Source organism: Cupressus sempervirens, chromosome 8 (genome assembly GCF_028749045.1).
Source record: "Cupressus sempervirens isolate cs-2001-9-10 chromosome 8, ASM2874904v1, whole genome shotgun sequence".
Lineage (NCBI taxonomy): Eukaryota > Viridiplantae > Streptophyta > Pinopsida > Cupressales > Cupressaceae > Cupressus > Cupressus sempervirens.
Window position 1 is genome coordinate 439,463,543 of NC_143125.1, and position 12,073 is coordinate 439,475,615.

At 31.0% G+C, this 12,073-nt stretch overlaps 1 protein-coding gene across 1 annotated transcript; it reads right to left on the bottom strand.

The window, feature by feature from the left end:
• Nucleotides 1-260: 260 nt before the first annotated feature.
• On the bottom strand, nucleotides 261-3,516 carry LOC149543103 (4,5-DOPA dioxygenase extradiol-like). Its single transcript, XM_089798011.1, has 3 exons — nucleotides 2,967-3,516; nucleotides 1,151-1,518; nucleotides 261-863 (listed from the first exon to the last, which is right to left on the bottom strand). Exons 1-3 carry the CDS (start codon nucleotides 3,315-3,317, stop codon nucleotides 701-703), a joined length of 882 nt encoding a protein of 293 aa, XP_089654137.1. The 5' UTR covers nucleotides 3,318-3,516; the 3' UTR covers nucleotides 261-700.
• Between the last annotated feature and the right edge of the window lie 8,557 nt (nucleotides 3,517-12,073).

Below are 12,073 nucleotides of genomic sequence, written 5' to 3' on the forward strand. Positions count from 1 at the left end.
TCGAGCGAAAACCAAAACAAAACAAACTGAAATACTTTTTATTGGTAGCAAATCACCAATCTGCCTCTATAGTCATGCACCACAGAAAATAACACTAATAAGCATCTCATTTCTCTTGAAAATGAATTAACCTAAGCCCTTCATTGTACAAGATCGATTCTTATGAATTCATCAGTCTCATCTAAAATCTATAAATTAACAATTCCACTAATTATTTTCACAAATAGGAATTAGATGCAAAGCACTGTTATAATATCGGATTGAACAAATACATTCCCTCTAAATTACAATAGATCATCTTGAGCAAATCAGTTGATCAACAATAATACAATCTTTTTGTTTATTTCTTTGAAATTTGTTAAAATCACAATAAAATGTGCCCAACAACTAGTCCTCTCTTTTATTCCAATCTACCGCAAATCATGTATATCAAGTAAATCCAAGCCTCAGAGTTGAACCCAAAACCAATGGGTAGCAAACTCACTGCTCAGCCCAACTCCAGGCTATTTTGAATAGGATTTTATGCATCTTAAAATGTGTTCCTCCGACAGCAAAATTTGATCTCTATTGACTTTAGAATGACAAAGCCTTTCACTAATTACATCGAATAATTTTACTCCATCTCAGTTCTTGAGAAGAACAATCAGACCAATACACTGGAGAATACAAACAAAGAATAGATTAAATGGCTCGCCCTGGTTTAAGAATGTGAAGAGAATGACCATCCTTCATGGAGACGCTCTACAATGGCTCCTTCCCCTGCTGCACCCAAAGCCACAAGCAACGGATACAGCCTTTCTGCTACCCAGTGGACATAACTTGCATGAGGGTATCTTTTTTCAAATTGGATGATCTCTTCAAACCTGCACCAACATTCTAACATGATCATCAAAAGTAATACTCCGCAATTGGGAAGAAAATCTGATATCACACATTCTTTAGCGAAATTAGATTTCTACAATCCATATCAACGAATTATTTCTCATGGATTTGATTGTGTGACACTTATTTACCATCAACATTCCCAGGCTCTCATCATCCTGATGATGGATCATATAGTGTGATCCAAAAAATTGATGATAAATAAATGTTACACAATCAAACCTTAAAAAAGAATTCAATCATTATGTTTTTCACTGAAACTTCATACCTTTTGTTAAGCAGACAATAGTTGAGCCACTTATCAAATGCCTCAGCCCATATGTGTGGAGGGCAGCTTGTCTGTAAATGGGCGAGTCCAGTATTATTGGAAAGACCCAGAATAACGACATTATCATGCTTTAATGGCGATAATGCTCTTCCTAGCTTGTAATGAAAGGTGGCATCTCTCTTTGATTGCACTGACAATTGGCAGACAGTGATATCAGAGATGTAATTATAAACGTCGGGTGTAGATTGTGTCCCACACTCAGCTCTCTTCACCAAAGTTTCTTTTCTCACATTTTTGGCCCCTGCTCTCACCAGTAGCTCCATCACTTTTTCTGCTAAATCATCACTTCTTTCATATGTGGTTTTTACCTGCAACAAGAGAAACTTTTGTTTAAGAGTAGAGATCTCCAAATATTGTGAAATATGTAAACACAGTCCTAGTTTAGAAATCATGTTTTATTCATCTTTCAAAAATTACATCTTATCAGTGATAAGAGATTTTCATAAAATTCATGATAGTAAGGATCTCCAAATATTGTGAAATATGTAAGCACAGTCCTAGTTCAGAAATGATGTTTTATTCATCCTTCAAAAATTACAATATATCAGTGATAAAAGATTTTCATAAAATTCATGATAGCAAGGAAATGTTGTTTCTCAATTTATTGTTCAAGATTTTTGCATCAATATTTCACACAGCACTCCATGATCTATCATCAGAATGGAAAGAGTCGAAAATGTTATCGACCAGAGTTCCCAGACTTGACTCAGCTTGGACTCAGCAAGGCCGACTCAACTTGTGACTTGGCTACAACTCAGCAATCAGTTGGCAAAATGAAAAGACCCTTGAAATTATATACTCTTATAATCATATATAGTACGAAATTATATATCATATTCCATGACCGAGGTCAAGACATAATAACTACGTAAAGTCTGCTCGGCTCCGCGACTCGGACTACCCGCACGACTCGTGGAGAGTCATGAAACTCTATATCAGACTTACAATTCATGAGATTGTAGTTGTTATTTTTAAATTTGATTATGTTTTATTTTTTTTTTAAACACCAACATTTCAGATCACACTCACTGATCTATAATTGAAATGTTGGGGAGGTCAAGAAGATGAAATGTACCATCTAACATCCTCTGATGAATAACAAAATATAATGTGAAATATTTATCATAAAAAATCTCATAGAATCAAATTCAAAAACAGCAGTGACAATACAGACACTTCTTCAATATCCCTATAGAACTTTTAATGAAATTGAAATAGAGCAGAGTTGTTTCTTGATATGCTCTGGAGAAACAGCAAGATACAAGATAATAACTTACCAGTTGTTTACTGGCATGCTGTGGAGAACCCGTCAAATACGAGAGATTTTATCATTTTAACTCATTCCTATAAGCAACTGTGGTGCCCTTAAAATCTTCCTATTGTCATATAAAATATATGACCTCTCAGTACTCAATGATGCTCTGAACCATATAGTGTCATATACCAAGTTGATCATTTAAACACTATAGTATCAGATAACCAATAATATTGCTTGGTGGAAGAGCTCAGAAGAGTAAACTAGTCATATCATCTTACTTCTTTTGGATGTTTTTGGTAAGACAATGCAACAAAATTGTATCATGATGAGGTTAAATTAGATTCCCTATATCTGGTCATTTCCACCTACATTTTTCTTCACTATACACTAAGCTTTATGTTGCAGTGAAAGATTGTTGTTAAAACAGCCTTTAGCAATAGGTTAAATACATACACACACATCTATTCATAAAACTGCATTTCATATCTGACAGCTTACTTTGTAATGAAGCTGTGACATGAGACCTGGAATATCCTGGTTGCTTGTCCGAGTTCCTAAATTGTGGTTAGTGGTGACAATGAGCAAAACAATCTTGGGCCTCCCACACATTTTTGGCAGATTTTGAATCAAATCCTTGGGTTTAACATCACAAAAGCACCAAGATTCCATGCATAGACCATCCAAATTAGTCTTCTCGTTAACCCTGGCTACTTCTGATTCTTTTAGAATTGTGGGTACTTCATTCTCCCCATTGTCCACCACATACATCCATCCATCTTCCATCTCAGAGCTTGGGCTGATATGCTTATATTTTGTGTACTGATTTATATAAATAGATAGTGGGTGCATACGAGCAACACTGATTTATATAGATAGACAGAGGGTGCAAATAAGTAATGAGCAACTATGAGAATATCAACAAACTTTTCTTGACCGAGAAGAAGGAAAGGTGGAGAACAATGCATATAGACACAGCAGCAGCGAGGAAGAGTGAGTGTAGATGCAACAATAGAAAACCCCAGTGTGGAAGGGGCATTTAGAATAATACAGAATCATACTAACCAGTCTTTGGAGGGAAAGCCCAATTTGGTGCAACCACTGTTCAAATATTTGATGACCCTTTTCTCCTCCCAAAAACATTAATGGCTCCATTCCACATGTCACGGGCTTTCTGAGAACACGCGTATGGACCGTCCAGATCTTCTCATGGCAATTGTAGCTAGAGTTGCTCGATTTTTCTCATCTAGCCCAATCGATAACAAGTCCAATATGATAAGTAGGAGAAGTGAAATTGTGATATTGTTATCAGAATTTAACTCTGTAGCTTTTGAGTCAAATTCTTTGACTTTATATCATGAGTAGTGATTCACACATGTTTCCATCTCTAATGAGAATAAATAAGGTGAAGTAGGGGGACGCCAATATATTTATTGTAAATTTATGCACAAATGTACTGATGCCATATTTTAGGGATAAGAAGGAAGTTCTATATATTTTAATTAAATTCTATACATTTTTTTTATTTAGGTAATCGAACAAATTCAAACCCAAGATCTCTGGGAAGAACGTGTTATAGGCTCTTGTCTAAAGACTATATATTTTAATTATGGAAAGTGATAATTACTTTTATATGTAAAATGTATTAATAGACTTTTTAACTATCATTTTTATGGATTTATTAAAAGTTTGTAATTGCATAATTAGGTGAGCAAGGATTGAACATTCATTGGACATGATTAGTTACAGATAAATATTTTAAACTAAGATTGATTTTTAGTTTGGATGATATATATTTATCTATTTTCATAGTATTAATTTTTGTTTTATTGTTGAAAAAATTGTGTATTAATTAGAATCAAATTTTAGAATTTCTCATTTTTATTGAATTGTTGCTTAATTACTCTTTAACTACTTAAGTTATTAGTCTTATTTTTGTGTATTAACTAGAGTAAAATCTAACTTGTTAACATTAATTAATGACTACATATTTGACTAAGTGGTGTTCATTTTCAAACAATTCTCTAATCATATTGTAGGTGTCAAGGAATCCTAACTTGACTTGTTCTAGGTGTTCATTTTCAAAACAATTCTCCAGAATTTGAATATGGGATCTATCATATGTTGTTGGGGTGTTTTACTAATAAATTATCAATCTTTTTTTATGACTTTAATATTCTTCAATTTACATATAACTCTTATTTTTTCCAATAATCATTATGCAAAATATCACTACTATATTATTATTTTAAACGGTGATCATATGTTTTCTAATTATACACATTTTATTTAAAAATTCATACAATTCTTATTATTATATAGTTAAATTACAAGTATTCAAGATTCAACCACATATACAATAATGTAATGTGAGTTGTCTACTTGTGTATTGAATATTAAAAAACATTTATATTTAAAAAATTAGATCTAATAACACCATGAGTGTGAGAATTATAAAATCATGTTTGAGATTTATTTATTTTAATGTATGTACAAGATTGATTATAGTCTAATAAAAAAATCAATCATATACAAGTTCACTTTAAAGAAAACATTTGAAAATTCAAAAAATTTACTAATTTTATTAATAATCTTTAATGTTGAACAAAATTCAAATAATTTTAAAAAGTTTAGAAACTTGTGAGAAACAACTAAAACTGATGTGAAACCAAATTGTAATTCATAATGTGATATTGCTAAAATCATAATTTGAAGATATTAAATTTATTTTATTAAGTTATTTTCTCATAAATTCATGATTTTATATACTCATTTTTTGTAGTACAAAATTATAGTACTTTATTTTCAGTTGTCTTGTTTGATTAATGACATCTAGATAGTAGCTCATGAGATATTATTTGATTGATAATATTGATGATGTCACCTAAATTCCAACATTTCAAACTTACTACACCAAGAGAATTTATCTATAGTTACTTGTTTCATGAGAGTATCCACAATATTATTTAAATGTTCAACTTTTCATTTAGGAACTACCCATTCTCAATCATTTCTTCTACAAAGTGATATTGTACATTGAAAGTACATGCTTAATACAAGCATGATACTTAAGACTTTTGGCCAAACATATTCCACTTGAATTGTCTCATCTTATCTGCATAAACCAATATCAATAGTGAGTCTATATAACCATAATGTCTCCTTAGAGGAACATGTAGTAGTCATGTAATTTACTTCTTTAGTGAAAAATAAAATTGTAGATTATCATGTACAACTCATTGCTTCTCCCAAAAAAGTGAGCACATAACCATTAGTAAACCTTTGACTATCCATATCACTTGCCCAATTTGCATCAAAAAAACCAAATATGTCCAATGAATTACCAACATCAATAACAACATGATAAACCAAAAAGTAATCAAAAGCACCTTGCAAGAACCTAAGGTTCTTTTTAAAAGCCAAATGCTCTTTACCAAGATCAAATATAAACCTTATTAGAATGCCACTCAGTGGGCTATATCTAGTCTAGTACAAACCATCTTGAATACTAGCATTAGGAACACTAAATATATTTGTAATATCATTATTAAACTAGAAAACATATCTAAATTCAACTTAGTACCAACCAAAAATGGAATATTTATTGGTTTATAACTCTACATTTCAATACAAAATGGTATCAACATTCTTAATCTAACTTAACCAAAGCATTACAAGAACCTAATTCTTATTTATCTCTATTCCAAGAATATACTTAGTATCCCCATATCCTTAATATAGTACACACTAAAATTCTAAGTTTTCAATTTTCTAATCATTTCCTACTTATTCCCAATAAAAAACATGTCATCAATATACGAGACAATAATCAATATTGAATCATCAATAACCTTAATATAATAAAAAAACTCATCATCTTCACCTCTAACATAACCCAACAATTTAAATGCATCAAACTCATGGTATCTCATCTTAAGTTATTTTAGACCATACAGTTACCATTTTGACCTTTAGACCAAGTGTTAATTAACTTTTAGAACAAAACCATCAAGTTGACATAAATAAACCTCTTTTTCAATATCCCCATATGAAAAATCAGTTTAATCATCCATTTCTTCTATCTCAAAATCACAAGTAATGATAATCAGTAATACAAATCTAATCAAGGTTAGCTCAGCAATATGAGAGAATATTCACCAAACTTAACTCCATCTCTCCCAAGTAGCCTATAGCCACCAGTCTAGCCTTGTACTAGACTCTAATTCGTCATCTATACCAAAATGATTAAAGAACTACTTTAATCCAATTATTTCTTTCTTTTGGAAAAACTAACAAGATCCCAAGTATCACAAAAATCCAAGGACATCATCTCTTCCTTCGTAGCCTATATCCAAGACTCACTTTTCTTTTAAAAAGAGCCTCACTAATATATATATATATCATTAGCTCTCAATAAATTAAACCTACAATCAAATTCTAGTGGAATAAACCTATCATTGGATTTCATTTCTTTTTGGACCTCCTCAACATAGAGTAATGATTTTTTCTTGTCTTCATAAGTGCATTCATCTAAACAATTTGTACCCCTTTCTTCTTCTTCATGTTTTGATCCATCAAACAATTCTACTACATGTATATCTTCTTACTTCTCAATATTAGTTTCAAAGTGAATTGTATTTGTCTTTTTGTTTGTTGTTTCTTTACCTAGGTAAGCTCTAAATCCATCAAAAATCACATCAATGGAGACTAACAATTTTCAAGTTAGAGGATTCAAAATCTTATAACCTTTTACACTCTCATTGTAACATATAAAGATGCATTCCTAAGCTTTTGGATCCATTTTAGTTTTCTTCTCTTGATGTAGATGAGCATAAGCCTCCTAACTAAAGCCACTTAAATGTGAAATTGGAATCTACCTATCAATTCACACTTCATAAGGTGTTTTTTCAATAAGAGTTGAACAACAAGACATATTATTTGTTAAGAAAATGGTATCTCAAACTTCATTTGCATAAGGTCACTTTGTGTAGTAGCATTACAAGTGAGCACAAATTAGTCCAATTTTTTTCTTAAGCTATGATTTGGCTAAATAAGGATGTTATTTTTTTTGCGAAATCATATCTATGTACGAATATATTTAAGTTTTTATTTTTTAAAGTTTTAAACAAAAAGGATTAGTAAATTTTTTTCCTGAATTCAATTGTGTAAGTTTTTTCAGCATCAACGTTTTAGATCATAGCTTGTGATCCATCATCAAGATGAGAGAATGCAATAATATAAATTATGGATTGTCTCATCCTTGGCATAATTTATATTCTTGTATTCTCTCATCCTAATGATGGATTGCAGAATGTGATTTGAAATGTTGATGCTAAAAAACTTATACAATCAAATTCATAAATAAATTCACTCATTTCAAATGGATGGTAGAAATCTGATAATGTTAACAAAGATTAGGTAATTATCGAAGGCCTTGGAAGTTTTCCAATAGCTCAAAAGTGTTTCCCAAGATTTATAGTGCTTCCAGTAGTTTATCAATTAGACTCCCAAATCAAAAGATAATGCCTCCAAAAGTGGGTTCTTCTAAAAAGGAAAATATAAATGAGTTGTAAAAGGAGTTACACATGTTAGTATATGGTTTTACACATTGTAAGGTATCTTTGATTTAAAATAATTTGGGAAGTAAATTTTGGGTTCTTTTAGCCCAAAGTTTTCTAATATGATTTAATAGTATCATGTATTGTATCTCCCATATATTAGGTGTATGAGAAGACACTCGTGTGTAAAATTCTTATAGATGATGAGTTGCCTCTAGATCTCTAGTTGGTAGTACTCATGTCACAATCTTTCTTGATAAGTATATTGTGTCGACTCAATATTTATGCTTTTAGGGCCTTTATTTATTTTTGGCTTAGGAATGAGAGATAAGATTCTTGATTTAATTCTGAAGTAGTGAATTCAAAAACTAAAATAGAATATAAGTAAATTAATGTTTGTGCACTTTGTAACTTGAATCATAAATATTTTAATGGGGTGGATTGAGAACCTAATAAGATTCTACATAGATAGCATAATGTAAAAGAGGAGTAATGACAAAGTGGACTAGAATCAATGCAATGTTTAAGCTAAACACACTTAAAAGCTTGAGGTTAAATCCAAAAACTTGTGTCACCTTTTATAAAGAAACGAGATATCAGAATGTGACAATTCAACATTAATGACAAAAAAAATGGTATTTGTGTTTAAAATATGAAGATGATGTAAATTGATGAAATGTGTAGAATTGGATGAGTTTTATGCCTGTAATTTTTATAATTTTTTTGAGTCAGAATTTATTCATTTTATTTTATTTTGAAGTCCCTTTATTAACTATAAAAAATATAGAGTGTAGTTCCCGTCAAACAAGTATATGTAAATCATCTTTTTTTGTTCTAATTTGAAAATATCTTATAGATGACATGTATAGCTAGTGAACAAAAAAAGAAATAATTATTTTTGATGTATATTTCTTTGTTATAAGTACTCAAGTTTGACCTTATTAGAATCTAATAGTTTTTTCCTCCCGTCAAAACTTCCCTATCAAATCTATACCTTCTTGAAAAAAAATTACATATTCGTGAAGAGGATTTTCTCCTATAGAGATAAATATAATTGTTTAATTTTTTTATATGATTTACTATTTTTTTTCCCTTTTTTGAGGGAGCATCTTCTGAAATGTTGAAATATTGGCTTATAATATTTTGAGATTATAACATATTATAACTAATCAAAACACTCAAAAATTTATATAATGACGATATTGAATCTGAGATCTATAAAAGGGTATTTTTAGTTTTTGAAAAAAATTGAGTTTTGATAGAGAAATGAGTTTTGACCAAAATAGGTTTTGGTATCATAAACGGTGACACAGACCTGTGCTTTTACCCTTGAATTGGGATCAAATATGATACATGTCAAATAGAAATATCATAGACTATTGTATAATTAAATGACAAAACAACAACTTGTGAGCTCTATGAAGGGAAAAAAATCATATTAATTATCACATGAAAATTGGTACATGAAGAATGTAAGGTTTTTAATTAGATAAGATAGGAAAAAAGGGTCATAACTTAACTTACATACTATAAGTATTCCATAGATAGTCCTAAATCAACAACATGCCATAATTGGCATCACCAATTTAGACAAATATTAAAAAATAAGAAAATCCAAAATAGGTATAGCAAACAAATAGCATTAAAATGGTACCTAAAATGACCTATATAATGAGTAAGCATTCATAATCCTTGATCATATTTGTAATAAATGTAAGAAGGTGTTTATTATTTATTATTTATTATTTTTCTACTTAATATTTTATTTATTTAAAATTTTATGTTACTCACTCCAAATTCCTAAGATTCCATGATTCCTTAAAAAGTAGCATTGCCCAAATCATTATTGTATTCATTTTAGGCAATATACCATTGCATTCACTCTCTCTGAAAACTCAATTTTCTCTCACTCAAAAAATAATTTTCTTTTTATTAACTCAAATATTTCTAAGGCTTTTTTTATTTATTTATAAATTTTATACTTTATACAAATTACATGATTGGCTATGTTTTTTATAAGAAAAACAAGTTTTACAGGGATCCTGAAACCCAAGAGTTAAAACATATCATAAGCTAATAATAAGTAGTAAAAGCCCAGCCAAAAAATGAAAGACAACCAAAGGGCCAGTACAACAGAAAAACAAAAATCTAAAGGTTGATAATAAGTAGCTAAAGCCTAGCTAGAAATTGAAGGCCAACCAAACGGCCAATACAATAGACAGACAAAAAACAAACTAACATGATTGGCTGTGTTATTTTAAAAGCAATTATATGTTTTTGTAACATTAATATGAATTATGAAAAAGATGAGTTATGTTCACAAGATTTTTCGAAATTCCAAGGAGATAAGGAGCCTTCAAATTTAGTGGGAACTGAGGTTGATCTTGGCACTAATAGATGGTTTGACTCTTCTCAAACTTTGTCTCTTTCACAATCAAGTGTAGTTAATTTGACACCAAAAAAGATGCTTAAAGTGAGAGGCAAAAAATCCAAAAGGGTGATAACCAGAGAGGAGGTGGAAGTAGGCTTTCAGTCCACTATTGATGGAAATTTTTCTATCTTGACACATTCGACAAGGAGAGAAAACGACTCTCCTTGTCAGACATGAAGATTATTTCATGGAATGTTAGAGGCATCAATGTGTTTGACACGTGACAAAGAATCAAGCAACAGCTTGATTCTTCGAAGGCGGATATTATTTTGTTATAGGAAACCAAGTTATCGCATGTAAATTATGAAAATTTGATTATGAAATGGAAGGGTTGGTGCTCTATTCATGTGCAGGGAATGGGTGCTTCAGGGGGTCTAGGCATCTTGTGGAATCCTAAGATAGTGCAAGTCCAGTTGATTCAACAACAAGCAAATTGGCAATTGATAAAAGTCCAACATTTCCAACTTTCTTTTCATCTTTTTAATGTGTATGGTCCCTCTGCTACAAATGATAAGAGAAGGTTGTGGGAAACTTTAATGAGTTTTATTCAGAGTATCCAATTCCTAAATGTTATCATGGGTGGTGATTTTAATGCTATTCTCAATGCAGATGAAAAAATTGGAGGTATTTTCTCTCTAGCTAGGACCATTCAAGACTTCTTCTCTTTCCTTTTAGATAATGATTTCTTAGATGTGATTCCTAATTTAGGTGGTTATACTTGGACTAATAAGTGGATGAGTTTCCATCAAATAGCTGAGAGGCTTGATGGATTTCTGATATTTCAGTTATGGAGAATTCAAAACTATAATATTTCTTCAGCTATTTTGTCCTTCCCAGGCTCTGACCACTTCCTAATTGAGTTGTCAATAAATCTACCTTCTTTGGCTTATCACAATCATAGGCCATCTTTTAAGTTTGAATGAATGTGGTTCAAACATCCCCAATTTCCTTTTTTATTGAGGAAGTGGTGGTTAAATGCACCACGTGTTAGGGGCACCAAGACGTGTCAATTTTGGTCAAAACTCAAACATATGAAGACTTAGATAAAAAAATGGAATATATTTGTTTTCATAAATGTTTTCTCTCAAAAAGAGGTAGTCAAGCAACAACTTTATCAGATTAACAATCATGTCATTCATCATGGTTTGGATAGTGATACTTTTTTGCAACAAAAACATTTACAAGAAGAGTGGGAGGAACTCTATTCATGAGAAGAGGCTTATTGGAGACAAAAATCTCGAGAGCTTTGGCTATAAGAGGGGGACAAAAATACCAAATTTTTTCATGCTACTGTAAAATAGAAGCAGGCTTCTAGAGCTATATTCTCTATCAAAGATTCAGATTCAGGGAATTCTATTCTTACTTTTGAAGGTATTTAGTAGGAAGGTGTTTAGTAGGAAGGTGTAAAATTCTTTAAAAAATTATTAGATCCTTAGGAGGTTGATGTTCCCTCACATGAGCAACAATAAGAGTTATTGAACAATATCCCAACTCTAGTTACAACTCAGGATAATTGCATGTTGATGGCCCCATTCACTATGGTGGAACTCCAAAGAGTTGTGTTCTCCATTTCCCTAGATAGATCCCCAAGGCTTGATGGGTTCTCAGCCCTTTTTTTC

Coding starts and splice junctions, on each gene's coding strand:
- LOC149543103 (XM_089798011.1), bottom strand. CDS start 3,317: ATGCACCCACTATCTATTTATATAAATCAGTACACAAAATATAAGCAT. Junction 1,519..2,966: donor TGTCACAGCTTCATTACAAA/GTAAGCTGTCAG, acceptor CTCTTGTTGCAG/GTAAAAACCACATATGAAAG. Junction 864..1,150: donor TATTGTCTGCTTAACAAAAG/GTATGAAGTTTC, acceptor ATGTTGGTGCAG/GTTTGAAGAGATCATCCAAT.